Raw genomic sequence first — 26,138 nt, 5'->3', positions numbered from 1 at the left:
ACAATGCAAATGAGAAGACAGTGGACCTACAGCTTTATATTATGGAAAGAAAAAAACTTGTCAACCTAAAATTATAAACCCAGTAAAAATTTATCTTTCAAAAGTAATGGTGAAATAAAGACTTTTTCAGACATATAAGAGCTGAAAAATTTAATCACCACCAAATCCACATTACAAAAAATGTTAAAAAAAAAAGACCTGCAGGCAGAAGAAAAATGTCACTAGAAATATGGATTAACAAAAAGAAATGAAGAGCACCAGAAATGGGAACTACATAGATTAATATATAAGATTTTTGTTGACTTTACAACAAATGGTGTTGGAACAACTGGATACGTATATGCAAAAAAATCCCAACAAACCCCCAAAAAACTACCTTCATACATATCATGCACCATATATAAAAATTAAAATCAATCATAGACCTAAATGTAAAACCTGAAACAGTAAAACTTCTGGAAAAATATATAGAAGAAGATATTTGTGACCTTTGGTTAATCAAAATATCTTAGACACAACACTAAAAGAATGCTCAATCAAGGCAAAAATTCATAAATTGGTTTTCTAAAAACTTTGGTTCTTCAAAAGATACTGTTAAGAGAATGAAAAAACAAGCTATAATATGGGAAAAAATATTTGCAAAGCATATATCTGATAAAGAACTTGTATCCAAACTATATAACAAACTCTCAAAACTCAATTAACAAGAAAAGAAACAACCCAATAAAAAGTGAACAAAATATATGAACAGATGTTTCTTCACCAAAGAAAATATTCGATGGCAAATAAGCACATAAGATCATCAATATAAGCACAATGTTGTACAGATCTCTAGAACTTTTTCATCTTGCATGACTGAAACTTCACCCATTGAACAGTAACTCCTCATTTTCTCCTCCCTCCTCCAGGCCCGGGCATACACCATTCTACTTTGTGCTTTGAGGAGTGTGACTACTTTAGATACCTTATGTGAATAAAATCATGTGGTATATGTCCTTCTGTGACTGGTTTATTTAACTTAGCATAATTGTCATCAAAGTTCATCCATGTTCTAGCATGTAACAGAATTTCCTTCCTTTTTTATGTCTGAATAACACTCTATTGTATGTATATGGCACATTTTCTTTATGCATTCATCCATCAACAGATATTTATGTTCTTTCCACCTCTTCACTATTGTGAATAATGCTGCAATGAACAAAGGAGTGCAAATATCTCGTTGAGATCCCAATTTCAATTCTTTTGGATATATACCCAGAAGTGGGATTGCTGGATCATATGGTAGTTTTATTTTTAATTTTCTGAGGAATCACCATGCTGTTTTCCATAGTGGCTGCACCATTTTGCATTCCTAACAACAGTCCACAAGGGTTTCAATTTCTCTATCTCTTTGTTATTTTCTTTGTGTATGTGTGTGTTTTCTAATGGTCATTCTAACAGCTGTGAGGTGGTATCTCATTGTGGTTTTCATTTGCATTTCCCTGATGATTAGTGATGTTGAGCATCTTTTCAAATACCTGTTGGCCATCTGTATGCTTTCTTTGGAGAAATGTCTATTCAAGTCCTTTGCCCATTTTTATTTATTTTATTATATTTCATTTTTAAGTAGGCTCCATGTTGGGCATGGAGCCCAATACGGGGCTTGAATTCATGATCCTGAGATCAAGACCTGAGCTGAGATCAAGAGTCAGATGCTTAACCGACTGAGCCACCCAGGCACTTTGCCTGGTTTTTTAAAATTGGGTTATTACTATTTTTGCTATTGAGTTATGGGACTTCCTTATGGATTTTGGATATTAACCCCTTATCAATTATATGGTTTGCAAGTATTTTCTCTCATTCCATAGGCTGCCTTTTTATTCTCTTTTTAAATACTGTATAAATGCAAAAGTAATTTCTTTCCATTATAATTCCTTTACTTATGGGTTCTAGATATCTTTCACATTACAATTTAACTTCTCCCCCCTTATCTTAAATGTAATTTAATATATGTTTATCTATTTCTTCTTTCTTAATTACTCTACTTGTTTTCCTTGTTATGGTTCAGTTAACTCAGTTAAAAACACTGAGTTGGGGCACCTGGGTGGCTCAGTCAGGTGAGTAGCAGACTCTTGGTTTCAGCTGAGGTCATGATCTCAGGGTCATGGTATCAAGCTCCATGTCAGGCTTCTTGCTCAGTGCGGGGTCTGCTTGTCCTTCTCCCTCCGCTCCTCCCCCAACTTGCACTCCCTCTCTCTAAAATAAATAAATAAATAAAATCTTAAAAGGAAAATAAAAACATAAAAGCACACTGAGTTGCTGTCAGTGACTCCATATGGAAAAGGGTCTTACTGTACAATTTATTGTGTTAATTCTCAACTGGCACACAAGTGATTTAAGACTTTGTTTTTGAATGAATGAATAAAATTCATTAAGCATTATCTAGGCAAGTTTCTCATACATTATCTAGTATATCTGCTCCTTTAGTTCCTGTCCACCACAGGTTCTGTTTCACGGTCCATCTGACAGTGTCCATTTTAAAGATTATTATTTAGCTTTTCATATCAACAAAGTTAATTTTTAAAGGTACTAACAAACCATAACCTGTCTTCTCCAAAACTATTTTTTTTATTTTTCTAATTTCTGGACCAGAGAAGGATGATAGCAACGATAACTGTAAGACAGAGAAATAATATTATCTGAGCTATATTTTAGAAGGACTAATCTGGCAAGCCAGGTATTAGCTTGATTCAAACTTGGAAAGACCAGATGAGGGAGACAAGCTAGTTAGCTGTATTGAGAATGGAGAACGTGGGAGGAATGGGAGCAACTGGGAGAGTAGAATCCTCAGGGTGTCCTAAGTGACTGGATGTAGGAGATAATGAAGACAGTGATTCAAAGCTGACTTCAAGAGTTAAAGCCTACATGACAGGAAAATTGAGGCGCTATTAATAGAAATAGGGAAGTAGGAGCTGGTTTGGGATAATGAATCACAGCGGTGCCATTTGATCAGAGCCACCGCCGAAAGGGCAGTCATTGGCAGTTGGTGTTGATATGCTGCTCTCTTCCCATACCTAACACCCCAGAGTCCTGAGTATCTACAATGAACCATTGTATTGGTACATTATTACATTACTTATGCTTTTCATATTATACTGCCTATGACATTGTATATTATGGGGGTTAAGAGCACAGGCTCCAGAGCTGGCCAGAAATGAAATGCATCCTGGCACTGCCAATGCCTAGACGTGTACCCTTAAGCAAGTTATTTAAGCTCTCTAAACCCCAGTTTCCTTATTACCGCTGCGTAGATCAAAGGGTTGTGAGGATTGAAAAAGAACATGTTTAAAGCTCTTAGCACTGTGCCTACAAAGAATAAGAACTCCAATAAAGGCAAGTTATCATTTTTATATGTCTAAAAGTGTCCCATTCTCAAATTTGTCTTAGTTTTAAGAAGTCCATTGTATTCTATTAATGTGGGGGTAAAAAAAGGAAGAGGCTTGTTTTACTCTGAAAAATTATACTTTGAGTCTTTGAGTAACTGTATATTAAATTTCAGCTTTCCGACATTGGTCTTATTGGAAAATATTTGTTGAGAAAAATCTGGAGTCACTGCTGAGTGGAATTTTCAGGAAGTTATTTTCCCTATGGAAAATAGTAAAGGAAATAAGGAAAGCCTAACTCTCTCAAAAGTCGTCAATTTTTACATGTTAAATACCTCACAATGTAGGGAAAATATAAAAACAGTAAAGCTTCTGAAATGTGAAACATCTGATAAAATAATTATATAGCTATGTTAACACAGTTTTACGCTATTAAATTGTTGGCCTTGAACATGAGATATGAGATATATTTTTATTGGAGCATCAAAACTGGTTAATTAGTTGAAATTTAAAATTTTTTTTTTAATGTAGGCTCCATGAGCCCCAACGTGGGGCTCGAACTCACAACCCTGAGATCAAGACTAAGCTGAGATGAAGAGTTAGACACTCAACTGACCGAGCCCCTAAGATCAGACACTCAATCCAGGCGCCCCTAAGAGTAAACATTTTTAAGTGAACTCTCAGTGATGAAACACCTATGGTCCTACAAAGGAAATTTTCCAGTTCTATATTTTATTATATCTTGGGGAGTAATTCCATAAAAAAACTTAAAAAAATTTTTTTTATTTGAGAGTGAGTGAGTGAGCGAGAGAGAGCTAGCAGGGGAAGGGCAGAGTCACAGGGAGAAGCAGGCTTCCCACTGAGCAGGGAGCCCCACAGGGGGCTCGATCCCAGGACCCTGAGATCATGACCTGAGCCGAAGGCAGACACTTAACCGACAGACACCCAGGGGCCCCACCATTAAAAAAAACTTCTATATGCAAGACTGGAAAGTTTAAATCATTTTACAGAATCAAAAACTGTTTTGCAAAGGGTTACCTAAGTAAATTTACTGGCAATATGACTACTTAATAAGATTTAGTCACTTTTGGAGAAAATAATGATAGATTGGGAAGCTCATCCTTTAAATTTCATTTAGATCAAAACATCAAAATGTCATAATGGTTACTTATTTTTCCTTTATTGCACTTAAGGCATTTAAAAATATTTTCAGTGATTTATTATTGCAGAATTAGATATCATGATTAAAATCTCTTTCATGTTACTCCACAGACTTTCTTTAAGTAGTGTGTTATTTAATGCAAGGGGTTAATATGTGCCTGTTAGAAGACCCTGTGTTTTACAGATGTGTTTTATAGTCTCTTCTCTTTCTCAAAGGTTATTTCTCCCTTGTGGGTTGTGTAGGGAAACTTTGTTGTATATTAGCTACTGTTTGGATTCTCAAACTTTAAGATGAAATTTACTAAATAAGGCTGGCTTGCATAAAAACCAGATCTGTGCACCTCTCTGGAGCTACTTTAATAAGTAGTGATTTGCTTTAAAAAATCATAGCCAGACTACTGCAAAAAGCATAACGTAGTTTCTAGCAGACATTCAAAGACATCCAGCTTGAATGCTGCATTTTCAAATTTTAAGGTGCTTTCCAAAAGAGCTGGCTGCGGGTGCGAGGGTCAACTTCATACAATTAAAGATTACAATCTACCCATCTAATATTTATCTACAGGCAGTATGTGCATGCAACTTTACTTTTGGATTTTAAAAGAAATCTAATCTTGTAAAAATAGAACAGTGAACAGTGAGACAAAAGACAATGATGGAAATATTCTCCTGTAAATTTAAGAGCCAACCAGGTCATGATCAAGATGACTAAGAACCTCAAGGGTGTGTGACTCAGTGGGCTAATGCAAGAGTATTGGCTTCATGACATGCATCTTAGTCAACTTCATAATGAATTCATTGTTTTGGAAAAGGGACTCACAAATATTGTGATGCACTGATTTTATTTGATGAAAATTCAGTATATTGCCTTGACAAAGCCACGTTAACTGTGGCAGGGTCAATTTCATATAAAGTCTGCCAATGAGTCAGATTATCATTTGCACATATGCCCTCCCACCTAGTATCTAGTAAGGTAGCTATGAACTAAAGCCAATGCCAGTGAATGGCCATTTAGTAATGGGATTTAGTAAAAGTCCTAGGGAAACCAACATATATTGGGAAATAAGTTTTAATTAGGAATGTGTAATCTCTTCAAGCAGAACAGTGTTAGAATATTATCATTAATAATTTATTGTTAATTTACCCCAAGTAACTACTACTGGAAGTCAGCATGCTATGATTTGTTTTGTGTATTTTAATTCTCACTTGTTCCCTTTACACATTCCATCATAAGATTTATTACATTTACCCATAAAAACCAACAACCTCTTTCATTCTTTGGCAGACAGCAAACTTGGTTTCTGTCTTTTTCTGTGGAAGGAGAGTCCATTAAGATGGTCAGAAAGAGTGAGTTTTCAGGTAGGTTATTTCTAACATAACTCCACATTAACACAATGGTGATTAAACTTATAAAAATGGACCCCAAAATAATTTTTAAAACTTGAATTAAAAATTTAATGTTTCAAATTAATATCTATCAAGGACATTAGGCTTTGAGACTAGAAAACGCACTTATGGTTGGTTAACCAGCTATATACTCTGCACTATTAGTACACAATCTTCTGTAACTGTTTTACCCTTAGAGCTCAGGCTCTTGGATGGTTGACAGCTAGGAATCTACTAACTTGCTGCAATGGGATCCTGGACAGTGCACTTATGTGACCTTCTCCCCATTGTGAGGCTGGGTCTCTGGAAACATCAATTTTGGTAGAACAGTTGTTCAAAACAGCTGCCTTGAGAAGTATAAAAAAAAGAGACTTTTTACTAATGAAGCAAATGTGAATGTTTTTAAAAAATTCTTTCTACTGTTTTTTTTTTATTCTGTGTTTTATCTTCGCTCTGGGTTTTTTGTTTTGTTTTGTTTGGGGAAATGTTAGTGTTAATACCCCCACTTAAGATCCAAATGCTAGCTCAGATGTTACCCAGCAAGTTCTGCTTCAGTGGTCAAAACACTACCATTATGAACAAACAACTGTAGTTATTATTAAGGTAACTATTAAATGAACTATGCCTGTAGTCTCTTTTTTTTATTAATTCAAATAAACATTTACTGCACAGGTACTCTGGCAACTGTTTTAAGTGCTGGATTTCATGCAGAATTTCACTGAGTCAGTACTCAATGACAGAGCCATTCTGCATCAACTCTGGGAATAATCTGTAAGGTTTTAGTCACTGAATTTAAATAACACAACGAAAGAACATCAGTGAAAACAGGCTGGCTCTTCTAACACAAAGTTAGCATAATAAATGCTAGTGATAAGATGATTAAAGAATTATACACTGAAAGCTTACAATTCCAGAATGAAGGGATCTCTTGAAACCTAAGTGAACTCAGGACAAATGTCCAAAATTATTATTATTTTTTAAAGATTTTATTTATTTATTTGACAGAGAGAGACACAGCGAGAGAGGGAACACAAGCAGGGGGAGTGGGAGAGGGAGAAGCAGGGAGCCCGATGAGGGGCTCCCTCCCAGGACCCTGGGATCATGACCTGAGCCGAAGGCAGAACTTAACGACTCAGCCACCCAGGTGCCCCTCAAAAAGTACTTCTATACAAAGCTCGAAGAGTAGAGCCTGTCAGCTACAAGAAGTCCTGCTAGTGTGGAAATATAAAAAGATGTGAAAAACTTAGGTAGACAGAGAAAGACAAATACCACATGATTTCACTTATACACAGAATCTAAAACCAAATGAACAAAACAGACTCTTAAATACAGAGAACAAATGGGTGGCTGCCAGAGGGGAGGGGGTAGGGGAAAGGGTGAAATAGAGAGTGGAGATTTAAGACGTACGAACTTCCAGTCATAAAATAAATAAGTCACGGAGATGAAAAGTACAGCTCAATGCCTGTACTCTTTAACAATGTTTATGAACGACTTTTAACCAATTCTAAAACTATACTTTTTTTGCATTTCTGTAAAGAGACTATATGGTCCTTAAAGATGTAAAGGCACTTCTCTTCAATTGCAGTGGTAGTCCCTAAACCAGTGGTTCTTAAAGTGTGATCTGGGGACCCCGGGGGGTTTTCAAGACACTTTCAGGGGGTCCACGAAATCAAAATCATTTAATACTGAGAGGTTACTTATCTTTTTCCATGCTCATTCTGTTACAAGTGTACGGTAGAATTTTCCAAAGCTTATATGATGTTAACAAGTATCAGGTCTATTGTTTTTGAAAAATGAACAGATATTTTAACACTTTCTTAGTTTTAACTTCTAATATGGCAAATATCAATAAATATAACTCCTATAAACTCAAGCTTTTAAGGCCCTCAGTAATTTTTTTTAAGTGTGTAAAGGGGTGCTGATACCAAAAAGTTTGAGAATTGCTCTAAACAGAGTAATGCAAGAATGCCTGTATGAAGTGCCCAATAAATGCTTGCTACCTCTTTAGACATATCCTCAAAAGATATTATTTCAGATAAACTCTATACTTGGAAACAGCAAATTTAGTAGTCAGCAGATACACTTCAGTGTACATGACCATTAACTACCTTCTCTGAAGATCCAGGATCATTTAAAACCCATCACTTGTGATTTAAAATCCATTTTTATGATTAAAAAACTATTTCATAGGACTTGAGTAATACCTTAAAATATAGAAAGATCTATCTCTAATGTGGAAAGACTTATCTTAGTGTATACTACAAAAGGTTTCAATCACTTTATTACTTTTTTGGGGTAAGGTTGTTTTACTTCAACCACAGCAGAAGAAAAATATATAAAACCAAAACATGACTGGAATTTGTATGTTTCTTTAAATAAAACAGAAAGCATGATGTGACATGTTTTCTAAAATTATGCCAGGAAAACAATATGATTCTGTTTCTACAATGAAGTGCAATGTTTTGGATATAACAAGCACAAATTATAGAGGCTTGCCAAGCAGGTCTATAGAAACATAAGGAAAGTTAATCCAAGTTTGCTTTCCTTTCTTGTTAATGTGTTTTAAGTCATATCAGAAGACACAGAGTTCATTTGTAAACAGTTAATTAAGATAACATGTTACTTTTTGAGGGAAGATTAGTATGCTAATTTTAGAAGGCAAAATACTGCTTAGTAAACACCCAGTCTCTTATGGATTAAAGTACTCAACTGAATGGCATGTTCTAACCATTCAGACCTCTAAAAGAAAAGCTCCTGAAAGAACAGACAACGTTAAGAAACTAAAACACTCATATCATAACACCTTTATCAATGGAAAAACGGCATCTTCAAGTAGTAGTGTAAACAGTAAGTTGAGAGACTATCTGCAAGGGATATAAAATTAGTTTTGTTAGGAATGCATTATTCAGGCAGAGAGCTCTCTTAGGCATGCTTTGAAAAATCTTTGGATGTACTTTGGTTTTACTGAATGTTTAGGCTTAAGTTCAGTGCAATAGCAAAGTTTTTCGTTGTTTTCTAGATATAAGTGATATCTGTGTCTAAATATCAAGCTCAGTAGAATGCATCTGTCAAAGATCTTACTAAATCTTTAGATACTAAAGCAAAGATTATACCATCAAGTATCAACAGGACCCAACACGAAGGGTTCTCAAAAACACACAGCTGCAATCTGTCAATGGATTTTGTTTTCTACTTTCAGGCATACCTTGTTTTGTTGTGTTTCACATGCAGATAATTCCTTTTTTTTTTTTTTAAAACAGCTTGAAGGTCTGTTGCAACCCTGCATCAAGCAAGTCTACTGGTGCCATTTGCCAACAGCAATTGCTCACTTTGTGTCTCTGTGTCACATTTTGGTAATTTGTGCAATATTTCAAATATTTTCATCATTATTTTATTTGTTATGGTGATCTGTGATCAGTGATTATGACTCACTGAAAGCTCAGATGATGGTTACCATTTTTTAAGCATTAAAGTATTTTAAAAATCTTTTTAAAATTTATTTATTTGAGAGAGAGCATGAGCAGGAGGAGGGGCAGAGGGAGACGGAGAAGCAGACTCCCTGCTGAGCACAGAGTCCGACCTGGGGCTCCATCCCAGGACCTTGGGATCATAACCTGAGCCGAAGGCGGATGCTTAACTGAGCAACCGAGGCACCCCTAAGCAATAAAGTATTTTAAAATTAAGGTATGCACATTGTTTTTTTTAGACAATGCTTTTACACACCTAATAAACTACAGTATAGTGTAAACATAACTTTTATAGGTACTGGGAAACCAAAAAATCCATTTGACTTGCTTTATTGTGATATTCACTTTAAAATTGCAGTGGTCTGAAACTGAATCCATAAGATCTCTGAAGTATGCCTGCAGTACAAAATCCATTATTCAATGACTAGCAAAGCAGAAAATAAAATAATTAATGTATGTTTTCCAGTAATGAAATGCAAGGTGATGTTAATGCAGATTTTCAGCCAAATCTGAAGGTCTATATAGATCAATAGTTGTATCCAATCTTCTTTTTTTTTTTTAGTTTAAATTCCAGTTAATGTACAGTATAATAATAGTTTCAGGCGTACAATTTGGTGATTTAACACACATAACACCTGGTGCTCATCAAGACAAGTACACTCCTGAATCCCCATCACCTATTTAACTCATCCTGCCCTCCCACCCCCCAACCCCATAACCATCAGTTTGTTCTCTACAGCTAAGAGTCTGTTTCTTGGTTTGCCTCTCTCTTTTCCCCTATGATCATTTTGTTTCTTAAATTCCACATGTGAGTGAAATCATATGTTCAATCTTCTTTATTATGGCTATGCATTCTGGTTTTGGCACAAATCATTTATTTAGTCTTTTGACTAGATTTATTCAGGCTTTGGATATAATCAACCAATCAGCACTAAGTAGTGTTAAATATACTAAAGTATATATACTAAAGTAATGCTATACTAAAGCAGTGCTTAATATAATGCCACTTCCTAGGCTGGAAATACACAGCTGTATATACTAAGCAACTAGCATGTGACTTAACTGAAGAAATGGTGAGTAGGATGAATAGGATTGGGAACCAAAACTGACAGAGGTCATCAACTCACTATAGTAGATGGGAGGTTTGGCAACTGCAGCAATACAACCGATTATTTTACGCTCCTAGTTGCCCAGTCATCATTGAAAAACTATCAGCACAATGACTTCCAGAATGGACAGCAGGCATGAATGTAACCCTTCCTGTGTGAGTTACGCATGTGGTACTGTACAGATTAGCATTGGACAGGGGTGAGGAGGAGAGCAAAGGAAAGATGAAAATAATCTAGGAGATAAAATTTAAAAAGGCACTTGGGATATTAGAAGTATGGATTATGAGGTACTAGAGAAAGGTGACCACCTATCTATTAAGGCTATCAGAGATGGTTTGGTTCATTTTGAACAAACCAGAGGCACAAAGCAGCGATACCACTAACAGGTCTCTCAACTAGACTGTCTTTTGAAAGGATCAACAAAATGAAAAGTCTTTGAAAAGATTAGGTTCCTGATTGTAGAAATAAGTAGTATGCATAAAAAGTGTAAAGAAACTGTTGCCTGAGTGGGAAAGGGATAAGTTGTTTAAATGTTTCCAGGAGAGGACTAGAAGCACTGTCTGAAACTCCAATAAATAAAAGGACTGTATGTCATCAGAAATGGCCCCTAGGATGAAGATGAAATAAATTCTCTATGAAATATGTGACTATTAGCACCAAGCTCACACTAGGGCTGAAGTGAATCAACACTCACTTCTGAAATCTAGGACCTTAAAAAGGTTGTTTCCTCCATCACCATCTTTACCCTTGTTTCTTTTGAGAATTTCAAGGATCAATGCTTCCAACTGTTCAAAATTACAATGTCTATGATGAATATAATGTATTTGTGTTTATCTTTCTCTTCTATGGTGACATGCTCATTTTTTACGTGAGGCTTCAGTAAGAGTGGAAATAGGAAACAAACTTTTTGCCTACTGCCCATGTACACTTTTGCCTGGGAATCACCAGGCAAAGCCCTTCTGGAGTTCTAACCTCTTAAATCCTGTTGTGTGCGAGCACCGGCCATGCTTTGTCTCGGCATTCGAAGAGAAGTTCTCAAAGGTGTATGTCTCTGCTCATCCAGGTAAGCAAGGTCCTCCAAGTGGGCAGAGCTGGTGGCTGACAAGACAGAAAAGTTTAGTCAGAATATGCAAGTTTAGAAAACTTTCAGTTCGTTTGTATCATCCCAACTTGGGTATCATAGCTCACTCCAGCATATACATCCACCAAGAGTTTGCTGAACTCACAGTCCTTGTCAGTGTTCCAAACATGTGCCAGGGGAAAATGTCAAGAGTTGTCTTCAGCTCCTTCACCACTATCAACTGCCTGAACTTATGAAGAGTACTAGCAACAAGCTGGCAAACACATTAGTACCTGACAACAAAAATTATTAATATTTTGCTTCTGTGGGGTCACAAATACCATTTGTAGAACAAGGCATAAACACCATCAGTGGAGAAACATGTTCCAAATTATACTGAGCTGTAAGAAAAACATGAAGCTCTGTTTTCAACATTTTCCCTTTATGCTAAACAATGAAATCTGAAAACAATTTTCAAGTGTATATATCTATTGGAAAGATGGGTATCAGGACAACAGAGAATTGCTGAAGAGTCTTTAGGGAACTGCCAATGTCCATGAATTCCAAAAAACACTCAGTGGCTCTCTGAACATAGTCAGGTAATAATGACCCCCCACTGCATGTATAAACCCTTTAACCCAGCCACAACAGGGAGAGGGAAAATGGCATGGGAACTGGCACTGCTATATATTGAGAGCTGTTGGGAAAATTCACAATGAACCAGAAAGTGAAGAAATTAAGAATCAGGAAGCACCGAAGAACAAAACAGTTTTTAACAACAGCAACAACAGGCCCAAACTTCCGTCAGAATACAATCATTTAGAGCTTATAAATTATTAATTAAATTGCTGGTTCAGTTTGTTGCTAATTATGTACGATACTGTGCCGGGGGTTATTCAGTTCTTCAGTGGCAATTATTTACCAAGAGCTTACTGTGTGCCAGGCCCTGTTCTTGATGCCCTCCCTGGCTTAGCTGCCAGCTTACCTCTGGTGACTGTTTGAGTAGCTGAGAGGAACCAAAATGAGATCACTCTTGGCTGCAGAGCTCTAATGAAGATAATGTCCATATCCTCAGTTGATATAAGACACAAGCAACAATCTAAGGTGGATTATGACTAAGTGGCACAAAGAAAGTCACAAAGTGCTCTCTGAGCTGAAAAAGGTGAGGGGGGAGATGGAGAAAAACAGAATGGAGGTAGAGATAGACAGAAAAGAATAAGAGAGAACACGTGCAAGAGATATATACTCCAACCTTTAACTACTGCAATTACCTCAGTTACTTGGGTCTACTGGAAACCTAGACAAGAGGAACTTATCCAAATTTATATAGTTTCTATGAGGAAACAAAAGTCTCTGAAAGCTCGTCTAGGGAAGTAAACCAAGAAAAGGAAGTCAAATGCCACATTACACATCAGTAGGAGAAAGTCTCAGAGGAATAAGAGATAATCTTGATCTCCGCATTCTGAAATTAAAACTATCCAGAATAGATTAGTTTTTAATCTTTTATTTAAAAACACTGGAGGCAATGACTCTTACACCATTCCCACTGGGAGAGTTACAGAGGAATAAGAGATAATCTTGATCTCTGCATTCGGAAACTAAAACTATCCAGAAAAGATAACTATGTGGTTCTGTGAATTAGTTCTTTCTTATGTTTATTAGTCCCTCCTGCTTTAATCAAAGTCTGTTTTCCTTTGTTTGGTTCTTCGTCTATATTTGTGTAGCTATCAAAAAAAAAAGGTAAGAAAGAAAAAAAAAGGAGCCCTCAGAATTCCCATCCCCACAGAGCCCTCCTTGGAGGGGAGAAATATTAGCATCAGCTGAGCAGGGCGCCTTACACAGAGATCAGTTTCAGCTTTGTAGGGCCTTTCCTCCAAGTTCCTCTGGTTTAATAACCCCAACCTCTTCTTGTGACACAGGCTCTGAGGTGGTAGCTGCTTCCTGCAGTTGCCAAGTCCATGATAACTCAGTGTTTTCTTTTTCCCTCTTCAGTTCATTTATACATAGTCAACCATTCTTTACATTTCAGATTTTCTGGTAAAATAACTGTGGTTTCTGTCTCCTGGCCAGCCCCTGACTGATACACTATTGAAAATAACGGAGCAGTAATCCTTTCATATATGTGATGTTGATAATAAAGCAATACCACAGAATGAAGATGTGAAAGGAATCTTCACGGTCACCTAGTCCAGACAGAGGTCAGCACACTAAGGCCTGCAGATGAAATGTGGCCTGCCGCCCATTTTTGTAAATAAAGTTTACTGGAACACAGCTTTGCCTGTTCGTTAAGCATTCTTTTACAACAGAGTTGAGTAGTTTTGAGAAAGGCCATATTGGCCTGCAAAGCCTAAAATACTAGCTGGCCTTTTAATAAAAAGTTTGTTGACCCCAAACTAATCAAATCCCCTCATTTTACAGATTAGTACTCTAGAGTGACTTGTCTACAGTGAATCACTCATTTTTGGTAGAGCCAGTCCTCAAAACCAGTCATCTGGTCCATCAGTCCAGTGAGTGCTATTTGCACTGTGCCCCTTCTCCCCTTTTCAAGCTAAATAGATTTAATTCTTCCTTAAAAAGCTTATTTTTCATCCCTTCTTCATCTTTGTCACTTTCCCTCAACTCCCTGTTTTTTATGGCTTCATACAGCAGTAACCAAATGTGGACAAATAAAGACCTTGTAATGCAAAGTGAAGGTGCTTACTAAAACTCCACACTGCAAATACTTTCCAGAGTAAGAAACAAAAGAACAAACAAAAGCCCCCAAATTTGTTATTTTTTTATGAGAAAAATACATATAAGGTACTTCCTAAAGCTGATAAAACTGAAGAGTAATATGAAAAGAGTATCAATGACAATGAGAACCTTTTACTCACATTAAAATAAAACTCAAATGAAACCTTTAACAGCTGGATGAGTGGGTTAGTTTTGGGTTGCCACTATGGCAATATAAATGGCACATTATATAATTTTAAAGCAAGGTTCTCTTACTAAAATCGTTCTATATGCCAATGTACTAAAATGGTTTGATACGTTTTAATAAAAAGAGAACGTATATTTCATTAACAGTAGGTAGAATGATATAGCAACAACATGGAGTGGAGCAAAAAGCTGTGTTAAGGAAAAAAGAGCCCTTTTTTCTACATTTTTTCTATATTATATTCATCTATGAATCTTTTAAAGATTAAACTCAGGGAGATCTATACTTTGAGTACAGATTTGAATAACAGATAATTCGTTTTAATTTCTCCTTACTGAAAAGACCTCCTGGCAAGTACTTTTAGCCCCAGCCTTACTCTCATAGGGTCAGCTTCCTATTCAAAGAGCTGCTGACAGCATTTGTGAAATATAAACGTTGAGTGTGAACTTAACAAGCTTTGCCAAACGAACCTTTAGTATCTTAATTCCTAGGAAAATGGACATCAATTGTCCTATTGCTTTCTTTCACAAAACCAAGCAATGTAATAAAGATATATTTTGGAATGAGCACACGTCTCAATTTCAGTCAGATGACATTAGGAGAAAAATACAAATACTCTAATTATTGAGCTGAATGAACGGTTCATTCCTCTACAAATTCAAATACTCGTAGGCAAACAGTGAACTAAAGAAAAGCAGTGATCTTCAGTATCAAGTGCCAGAGCTCTGAAGCCCTGATTCAGGGCACAGACAGATCTCAAATCAGCTGATGGGGAACTACTGTTTTAATCCAGGTTGCAAATAAATTATGTTTAGTGTTACTCAAGTCTATTAAAACATTTGTTCTTTTTCTTCTTTTAGCAATCAGTATCTTCTTTTTGTTGATCTCTGAATCTATCACAACTTCCTCTATCAAATAATCCAAAATATTTTTTCACTGCCTTTATCCCTTATTAAATCATTATTCTCCTTAGTCTTATTTTGTTTCTCACTGCTTCATCATTTTCAAAATTCTTGCCCATTATTTAAAGGGCTATGAGACAAATATTGGAAAGATGAACCAGGAGACCTGAAATTCTGTTAGCTGTGGCCCTTTGTTGTATTAGTTGTATAGGTGTACTCTCCTTCATGATCACTTGAGTCTTTTCCATTTGCAAGCCACTTTCTGAGAAGTTTGTCGTAGTTTGTCAAACATTTACTGTCAAATTTGCTCAGGCTGCATTTTCTCTGCTTCTCTAACTGATCGTCCAGTCAAAATTAATTACTTCTCCCCTTTAGCAACCGCATACATATACTGCTAATTAGAACCTGTGTTATTCAGCTACTTGCCTACATGGCTGTCTTCCCTTGTTATAGTAGGTTCTGGAAGGCAAGAAAGCAATGTCTGATTTATCTTTGATAACCCTGTCCCTTCAGAGTAAGTCAAAGTACCCTGCACATAATGCTCAATATAGAACTGAATTCCAGACTAGTCCTACCTAGATTTAGATATATGTCTGGCTCTAGCTTCACCCTTCTCATTGCTCTGTTTAATGCTTACTAGATACCACTATGATAATATGCTCAGCTCCAATGATGTTCATATAAACTTCCTTCAAGTACTGCTGACCCCTCTTCTATAGCACATATTACTTTCTATCATACTATATAAATTACTTATTATGTTTATTTTCTCTGACTAGAATGCAAACTCCAAGGGGGGGTGGGATTTCTGTTTTGTTTACTGATGTTTCTCAAGTGTTTTGAACAGTGCCTGCCATATATACAGTACAAGCTCAATAAACACTTGTCTAATAACTGAATAAGTGTACCTAACATACACTTTGTATTTTGGCTACATTTAAACGATCAGTGAATGACAAATTAGGTTTTGTCTTATGGGGTTATTTGAAAGCTAAGGATGAAGGAGGTGGCTATAGCAACAATGCTTTTAGCATATCTTCATCCCATACAAACACCAATGGCAGATCTACAGGGACATACATATTCCCACCTCACAGTAGTACTTACTGTGAAACTGTCCTGGCAAGTCTTTTTGAGATAGTTCCATCAAGTTAAATTACTACTATAATATTTAATGAACACTTTCCAGATACAGGCATAGGAGATAACTAGGTAAGCAGAAGTGAAATGAAGAAAGAGGAAAAAAAAATCTACAATAAAAAAATTTTTATGTGAAAAGAAAATGCTTTAAAAAGTAAACTTCTATGTAAAATCTATCTCTAAGTAAAGCTTATTTCGTTAAAAATCCTTGTTTTCAGAGAAGGAAGAGGAAAGTGGAAAAAGGGAACATACATATATTTTTTGAGATCTCATAGGATTGGAACAGCTGATTCATTTACAGAACATTTAACTGACATACTTTTTTGAAGTCAAAATAACTTAACAAATAAGTGGGCAGAAAAAAAATCCAGCAGACAGCATTTGGTACAAAACATTCCAGAGGCAACTCTATACTGAGTATGAAACCAGTCTGAATTGTTTCTTCTTATATCAGTTATCATTAGTGCAAACAGATTTTTTTAGTAGCACGATTGTCATTCTGGCTGACCTGAGCAGGGAGCTTGGAATGATGTTATGTTTGCTATAGCCTGGGCAAGAAGCCACTCTGCTGTCCTTATACCCTTGATTCATAAAGCCAACATTCTGACTGCTGAAAAGCCCATATTTTCTTCTTTATAAAATCCCCATTACAGCTTCTGATTGGATTCATCTAAATCCCCCATGATTCCTATTTTGCATTTACCTGATTCTTAAGATCCTTTTCTTAGGAAAATGTGCAGCTCCAAACATTAACAAGTAGATGGTGAGAGTTTATATTTTAACTGACTTCCACTGCTTATATGTTTCCTTGACAGACTCCTCATTTTCACACAAAGCACTGAGGACAGCTGCTGCAAGTGAGTATTTCCTGCTTCCCACATCCCTCCAATTCCCAGCCAATCTCATTTTAAGACATTAAGGATGACCATAGACATCCTACTCTGATAATTTCTGCCATGCAACTGCAAGTCCACAAGGTTCTCTAATTCCTTCCAACACAACGAGCTTAAAAAAATAAACATGCAGTAGTGATTTACATTTTGAAAACAATAAAAGACAGTAGTTTTTATTTTCTACATCTTAGAATTTTAAAGATGTAATTACATCTAACTTTATACTCAGAAAACTGAGCTACTCCCGGAAAAACTCAAGCCTTGATGGTAGAGATTGCCCAAACTCAGCTTTAATCACTTTGTCATTTGAGTTAAAAGTTTTTATTTTCAGTAAATAGCACTACCTTCATATGTGGTATATGGTGGAACTTTTAAATGGTACATCTTCACTTGTTTGAATCTTTATGCTCTTAAAGTGTACAGCTTTTGGACCAATCTAATGGATCAATATATTTATACTTAATAATCAGACTTCTATTTTAATAGTTAATAAAGAGTACATGGCTGTTTTAAAAATTTCCTTACATATATTTTTTCCATTTATGTTGCAGGTGAGTTCAAAGCTCAGAAAAAAGTTTAAAAAAAACATCATAAACATTTGCATATGTACTGACCCCACTTCTTCTAGGTAAAGTGTTATAAAAGTGCCCTTCCCATTCTTTTTTAAAATCAAGGGTCTTATGCAATAAACAAAGACAATTTTATTCTTTATAGAGTTCAATGCAGCAAATTAATTTAAATAAGTACTGACCCCACTTCTTCTAGGTAAAGTGTTATAAAAGTGCCCTTCCCATTCTTTTTTAAAATCAAGGGTCTTATGGAATAAACAAAGACAATTTTATTCTTATAGAGTTCAATGCAGCAAATTAATTTAAATAATTCCTTGACAATTTCCTAGTCCTGCCAGAAGATGTGGCCCCATAAAGATGCCAATGAGCTCAGGCAAAAGAGGGTGAGTCTCTTCCCCAAGCAGGGAAAAGTCTGTAACACAGCAAGGACCATTTAAACGATTATTCCCCCAGATTTTCTGAAGTGACACGAATGATATTTCACATCATTATTCAACATTATTTCGTCTCTAAAGTAGTTATATTATTCATACTGAGATAAAGTTTTAAAAAGAAGGGAAATTTAAGAGTTGGATTTGAACAAGGTCTTTTATAACTGGCATTATTTTTTCCCTCAACTGTTCATATGCTTAGAGTAATTTAATAAGTATAAATAAATATACTGGGTTTTTTCCCCCTCTATTTTAAGCTATCTCGTATTTTAAATCCTCAGTTACTCCTGGTCACCAAGGAGATTTGAGTATTTGATCTTCCCACACTTTGGGGAACCACTCATATGTGCACATTAGAAAATAAAGGAAAATAAGTATTTCTAGAGCTTATAGCAAGAGCTATTTCTAGAGTATATCTAGAGAGGACCTCCAGAACTAAGAAAATTTGTTTTAAAAAATGATTTAGATACCTAATCATTTTAACTATTAGAGGTTGTGGTCTTACCAAATGTTTATAATCTATTAAATTTTGAAGATAACTGAGTCCTCTGGTTTATAGTTCACTTTCCTGACTCTTTGTGAGGATACTGAAACCATGGTTTCCAGATACAGAAAACAATCCAATACAAACTGTTCCCTGACCTGTGACTTGTCTGTAGGCAAGATCTGTTTATATTACATTCAACAATGACAAGAAATAATTCTCTGATGAAGTATGCTCATACTTCCAATACAGTCAATTTCTATTACACCCACAGTATAAAATCCTATTCTCTAGGACAGATCTATCTGGCTTCTTTTTTTTCTTTTCCCTTTTTAACTTTTTTTTTTTTTAAGATTTTATTTATTTGAGAGGAGAGAGAGAGAGAGAGAGAGAGAGAGAGAGCAAGCACACCAGTGGGGGCGGGGGAGAGAGAGAGGGAGAAGCCGACTCCCTACTGAGCATGGAACCTGGGATGATCACGACCTGAGCCAAAGGCAGACGTTTAACCGAGGCACCCAGGAACCCCCGATCTATCTGGCTTCTGACGGTACATTTACCTTTTACCCTCTTTTTGAACAAGCATGATCACTATTACTGAAAAATCTGAAAATCTGTGCTAGCCAGAAAGGCCCTAATTATGGTATGAACACTGTGATAAATGGAAAAATAATCAACAATTATGGTCTATGGGCATAGCAACATAGGCTAATGTTATCCCTTTTATTTTTTTGACCATGGGGGAGGGGCAGGAGAGGGAAAAGAAGAGGGTAGAAAGAATTTAATTGAGTATAGAAAATATTTTCCAATACTTGAATTTAAAACAAATAAACGTGAATAACAAAGAAAAATCACTGTTTTGTGATATTTGATATAAACAGTGTACCTTCTATTAAAAAGATAAAAAATGACACCAAAAGCATGATCCAAAAAAAAGAAAAATTTGATAAATTGATGTGATCAAAATGTGCTTCAAAATACATCAATGAAAAAATGAAAAGATAAGCAACAGACTTGGAGAAAATATTTTGCAAACCCATCTTTTGATAAAGCATTGTATCCAGAATATACAACAAATGCTTACAACTCAATAACAAGACAAACAATCCAACAACAAAAAAAAAGTGCAAAGGATTTGAAAAGATATTTTACCAAAGAAGATATGTGAATAACTAATAAGTACACAAAATAAACTCAACATCATCAGTCATTAAGAAAATGCAAATTAAAACTATAACAAGATAGTATTTCACACCCACCCAAGTAACTATAATAAGAGATAAGACAGTAACAAATGGTAGAGAGAATGTGGAGAAACAGGAATCCACACATACGTTACGGGTAGGAATGTAAAACAGTGCAGCTACTTTAGAAAACAGTTTGGCAATTTCTTAAAAAGTTAAACATAAATTTACCCTATGATACAGCATTTCCACTCCTAGGTATCTATCCAAGAGAAATGAAACCATATGTCCACCCAAAGACTTGCACACGAATGTTCATAGTAGCACTACTCAAAATAGCCAAAAATTGGAAAAAAGCTAAATGTCCGTCACCTGGTGAATGGATAAAATGTGGTAGAGGCATACAAAGGAATACTATTTGCAATAAAAAGGAACAAACTTCTGATACATGCTATGTCATAGATGAACCTCAACAACATTATGCTAAGAAGCCAGACACAAGAGACCACAGACTATATGACTCCATTTATATGAAATGTTCAGAAAAGGTAAGTCTACAGAGATAGAAAATAGATTAGTGGCTGCCTGGGGCTGGGGATGGGAATAAAATTAATATTAAATAGACATGAGGACCATGTCATCATGACATGATCTTACTGGGATGATGAAAATATTCTAAAATTGATTTATGGTGGGGGCACCTGGGTGGCTCAGTCATTAAGTGTCTGCCTTTGGCTCAGGTCATGGGATCCTGGGATATATCCCAGGGTCCTGGGATCGGGCCCTGCATTGGGCCCCCCGCTGTGCGGGAGGCCTGCTTCTCCCTTTCCCACTCCCCCTGCTTGTGTTCCCTCTCTCACTGTGTCTCTCTCTGTTAAATAAAATCTTTAAAAAAAAATAAATAAAATTGATTTATGGTGAAGGTTGCATAACTTAGTAAATATGCTATAAATTACTAAATTAGGTGGATTATTTGAAATGGGTGAATTTTATGATATGTAAAATATAACTCAAATAATTGTTTTTTAAAAAAAGGATAAATTCACACAGAGACTGCTGCTTCAGGACTTTATCTAGCTAACACTGAACTAAGGTGGCAGTTAGAATCACTTCTGGCTAGTTTGGGTACTGATCCTAAGTTTATGGTCTCAACAAGTGGAATACTTTTAGTAAACTATCCATTTGTTGGAGTTACTAGGTTATTTTTAATTTTTATTTATTTTATTTATTTTTTGAGAGAGAGAGAGTGGTGAGGGGCAAAGGGAGAGAGAGAATCCTAAGTAGGCTCCATGCTCAGTGTAAAGCCCAACACAGGGCTTGATCTCATGAGATCATGACCTGAGCCAAAATCAAGAGTCTGACACTTAAACGACTGAGCCACCCAGGTGCCCCCTAGGTTATTTTTACTCAACATTAAAAATAGGTATTTCTTCAAAGATCTAGTATGTCACCAAGAACCACTATTTCTAAACAAAAGGGAAAATTCTTCTAGAAAGACAGAAGCCTAAATACTTTATACACTTTTTAAATTGAGGTATGATTTATATATGTTAACTATATAAATCTTAAGTGAATAGCTCAATAAATGTTTTTATGTGTACATACCCATGCAACCACCATTCAATCAGGATATAGAAGGTTCCCTTGATATTCCCACCAAAGGTAACCACTACCTTAGTTCTAACACCATAGAAATGACACAGTTTTGCCTTGTTTCTCTACACTTTATATAAATATACGTATTTCACATAGTATGCTCTAAGATGTTGTCTTGGGTACAACATTCTTTTCACTGTTGTATAAAATTTATTAAACCAGTCTACTATTGATGGACATTTGGATGATTTTCAGCTTTTGGGTATTATGAATAAAATGGATATGAACACTCATATTTATTTATATTTATTTTAGTTATTTTTTGGTGAATAAAAGGGCTTTTTTTTCCCCCCAGTAGTCTCCATACCCAACATGGGGCCTGAACTCATGACTCTGAGACCAAGAGTCATGTGCTCTACCAACTGAGCCAGCCAGCTTTATTTTTGATGGCCATTCTATGCAGGAGTGGAATTGATAGGTTTTAGGTAACATGCATATACAGCTTTAGACACCTTTAATAGATCTTGCCAAGCACCTTTACAAAGTGCTAGTTCCAGTTTATTATTATACTCCCATTAGCAATGTATGACAATTTGAATTGCATCACATCCACACTAACACTTGGCATTGTCATTCCTTTTAATTTTGTGGTTATCGGGTATAGTGGTATCTCACTGCCAGGAAGTGGGAAGGATCTGGTATTTTATTCTACTTCTAACAAGCCGGGATGGTGGAAGACATGAGACATCTAGATCAGAGATGAAAGACGTTTCATTACTCAGAAGAACAGCAAAAGCCAGAGTATCAACAATGGAGCCGCTCTTCTGAGGCAGAATTCCCACAGGCAGTACAAAGAGCTGGGTGATACGAGCAGATGCAGATGGGTGCGCTGTAAGAGAGGCACACTGTGCCTACAAATTACTTTGTGTTTTCCAGGAATTTATAAGTGGAATCATATAGTATATTCTCCTTTTTACCTGACTTCTTTCACTCAGTGTAACTATTTTGAGATTTGTATGTGTTGCTGCAGTATCAACAGCTCATTTCTTTTTACTGCTAGGTAGTGCCCATTGTAGGATATGCTCTAATTTCTTTATCCATCCAACTGTTGGTGGCCATTCGGGATGGTCACAATTTTTGGCTATTAACAAATAAAGCTGTACATCTTTGTAAGAACATATACGTTCATTTCCCCTCTATAAATCCAACTGATTTTTTGACCTCACGTCTCTTACATATATTATAATATTTAGGTATATATTATGTATTATATATAGAATCTTGATATTATATGTTTTATATATATATTTAAAGATTTTATTTATTTGAAAGAGAGATAGCAACAGAGATAGTGAGAGAGAGCTTGAGCAGGAAGGAGAGGGAGAAGCAGACTCTCCGCTGAGCAGGGAGCCCAATGTGGGGCTCAATCCCAGGACCCTGAGATCGTGACCCAAGCCGAAGGCAGACACTCAACCAACTGAGCCACCCAGGCACCCCTAATATATATATTTTAAAGACTCGTAAGTTATATTAACCTTTGGAGAGGGGTACTAGATGGAGAGGGGAGTGGCTCTTTCTTTTGTATTTTTTGTTTGAATTTGAATTTTTATTTGATTTATATATATTTATTATGTAACATATATGAATCTTTAATTTCTAGAATGTGTCAGCAGGAACCACTGGGCAAGGAAATTATGGCTCATTTTTGTTTTGTTTTCTTCTTTGTATTTCTCTGTATTTAAAAAAAAATCTAATAAATGCTATTTTTTAAGGCAAAAAAGAAGAAAATCTCCCAAGCCATTTTCTCAATTCTACTGATACCTGGTGATTCACTCCCTATAATTGTGCATAATACCAGAAGCTTTTGATGAACTATTTTCTCTAACTCCAGGCTCTCCTCCTTCAGTCCATCCTACAGGGATGGGTTTATATCCATTTTTCTAAACTGCAAATTTGATTATACAGCTCCTGTTTATACTAACTATCAACAAAATAAACCCAATCCTTATCATGAGAGCACAAAGGGTCCTTGCTATCACCTGCAACATCATTTTTACTATTCCTTCATTGTACCCCAGGTGCTGGTCATGCTAAAATGTCAATGATCTGCCAAGTTCCTTAACTTTTTGGTGCCTCCTTCCTCTTTTTTCTGTCCTCCTTGTGACTTCTCACTCATCCCTCTCTGTGATGTCTTCTATTCCTCTCTACCCTCCCCTCTTAAAAGATTGATTAATTAATTAATTTGAGAGAGAAAGAGAGCATGAGCTAGGGGGAAGGGCAGAGAGAGAGGGAGAAGCAGACTCCCTGATGAGCAGGGAGCCTGATGTAGGGCTTGATCCAAGGACCCTGAGATCATGACCTGAGCAGAAGGCAGATGCTTGACTGACTGAGCCACCCAGGTGCCCCTACCCTCTTCCTTTGCGCTCAGATGCTTCCCTCCTCTGTGTTTCTATGGTACTTTATAAATTACTGTATTATAGCAGTCATCACATTGTAGCTGACTATTTTACAAAAACAGCAATGGATGTCAATTAGAATTCCATCCTGTAATTCTCTGTAAAATTCTTATTTTAATATTTGCTGAAGTCAGTGTCCCAAAGAATATGCAAAACCTTACTGAAGTCTAAGTGTAACCACAAATATATTGATGCCTACGAGGGGTAGAGTTGCTAAATGGCAGTTAGCAAAAAATATACCATGAGAAGTAGTTTAGAAGCCCCCAAAATTCAGACTGGATGACAATTCCCTGAAGGTTGACCAATTTAGAAGATTTTATTAAGTAACTAGAATATGAGCTCTTACAAGATAAAATTCTAAATAAATCAAAGTCTTACAATCCATGTAAAAGAAAGAAGGTACTCTTCACCTGATAAAATGTTGCTTGCTTTGTTAAGTTTTTTAAAAAACATTTCAACTGGCATTTTTTACCTGGTGATTAAAATACCTGGTATAGAAAGCTGGGTTCTATTCTTTGTGATAGAGCTATACAGTCAGTTTCTTCTATATGTATTAGAGAAGTAACTGGTAACTCATTGATAATTCTGACAGTTGCCTTGTGCTAATTTCTAGAAAGTCACAGTGTTAGAAAACTTTACAGAAAGTGAGGGAAGGATATTATTTGGCCAATTAGTCCTGGACAACTCTTTGTACAACCTAAGGTTAGTATCTGCATAAGGTAAAATAATGAATCACAGATATTTATGCTCAAGAAGGGCAAAGTGCTTTATAATTTCTCCAGTAAACTAAAAAGAGGACAAGAGAAGCTTATACTTCTGACTCCTACTAAGTGCTCAGTGTCCTTCTACAATAATAGAGACAGAATTTTTTTTTAAGATTTTATTTATTTATTTGACAGAGAGAGACACAGTGAGAGAGGGAACACAAGCAGGGGGGAGAGGGAGAAGCAGGCTTCCTGCTGAGCAGGGAGCCCGATGTGGGGCTCGATCCCAGGACCCTGGGATCATGACCTGAGCTGAAGGCAGACGCTTAACAACTGAGCCACCCAGGTGCCCCTAGAGACAGAATTTTCTTAGAAATCACTGCAGCTTAGTTAAGAAGTAAAGTGGGATGTACCATTAAGGCTGGTAGCTATATTTCCTCAATTTTATGCAGGCAAGGATTTAAATGTTTCTCCTCTGGAAAGACTGAATTTGCTTAACGCTTTCTAAGTTAGAGCATTCTAGGATTCTAATATGACATCATTAGTGGGGATCAACATATTCCAAAGAACCTATGAGAGAAAAGTTTCTGTCACTATTTAAAGTGAATAATCTTGAAAAATTAATACTAAAATAGCCTACAGTTACTGACCTTCCAGATGAGCCATCACCACATAATCGCATGTGATGACTGATGCTGATGGTCTCCCAGAGGATGGAACAAAGAGTAATGTTTTAGAAAAGGTACAAAAAGGCAAGAAGCATCACACTATCATCTTTATAAAATAAATCATTACACCTGGGAAATAAGAGCTCCTAACTACAATAAGTATTTTATTACCCTGTGTCAGCAAGACAAACCTTTCAGGCATTCATCAGGCAAATAAGAAAGACAAACATAACTATGATATCATAGTAGGTACAAAGTCTAGATGATGTTGCATTTTGAAAATGCCAAAATGCCGACTATTCTGCAAAAGCTCCTGGTCTGAATTATTAAGTAGCAACTTAGCTATATAAACAATATCCTTTGACATCAATTCTGAACAGCTGCTAAAGGATAATGACTCCATACTCCCTTTATGACTGCAATTGCTAGGAGTGTTTGAGTTATTCTTTAGCAATGTAGGTATCTGGTGATTCTTCTATGATAGGATGGCCAGGGTATTGTGAAAATATTGAGCTCTTGGACTAGGAAGTTGAATTCTTGCCTGCCTGCCACTCCCTCAAACTATGGACAATGATTTCTGATAATACAACTTCTACTGAAATACACATCAATTTAATGATGTTTTTTAAAACTAACATTTTTCAAAACCTCAAAT

The 26,138-nt window shown here is 36.1% G+C and overlaps 1 protein-coding gene across 14 annotated transcripts in view; it reads right to left on the bottom strand.

Moving 5' to 3' along the window:
• The window catches only part of TANC2 (tetratricopeptide repeat, ankyrin repeat and coiled-coil containing 2), a 353,239-nt gene that overhangs the window by 101,730 nt on the left and 225,371 nt on the right, over positions 1 to 26,138 (bottom strand). For all 14 annotated transcript variants that reach the window (XM_027624902.2, XM_027624912.2, XM_027624910.2 and 11 more), the window contains one exon: positions 11,455 to 11,580. In XM_027624902.2, coding sequence (XP_027480703.1) covers positions 11,455 to 11,580 — 126 coding nt within the window. The remainder of the gene's footprint in view (positions 1 to 11,454; positions 11,581 to 26,138) is intronic.

The sequence above is a fragment of the Zalophus californianus genome, chromosome 16 (genome assembly GCF_009762305.2).
Source record: "Zalophus californianus isolate mZalCal1 chromosome 16, mZalCal1.pri.v2, whole genome shotgun sequence".
NCBI lineage: Eukaryota > Metazoa > Chordata > Mammalia > Carnivora > Otariidae > Zalophus > Zalophus californianus.
Note: the sequence above shows the minus strand (reverse complement) of the source record. Positions and strands in the feature narration are given on the sequence as shown.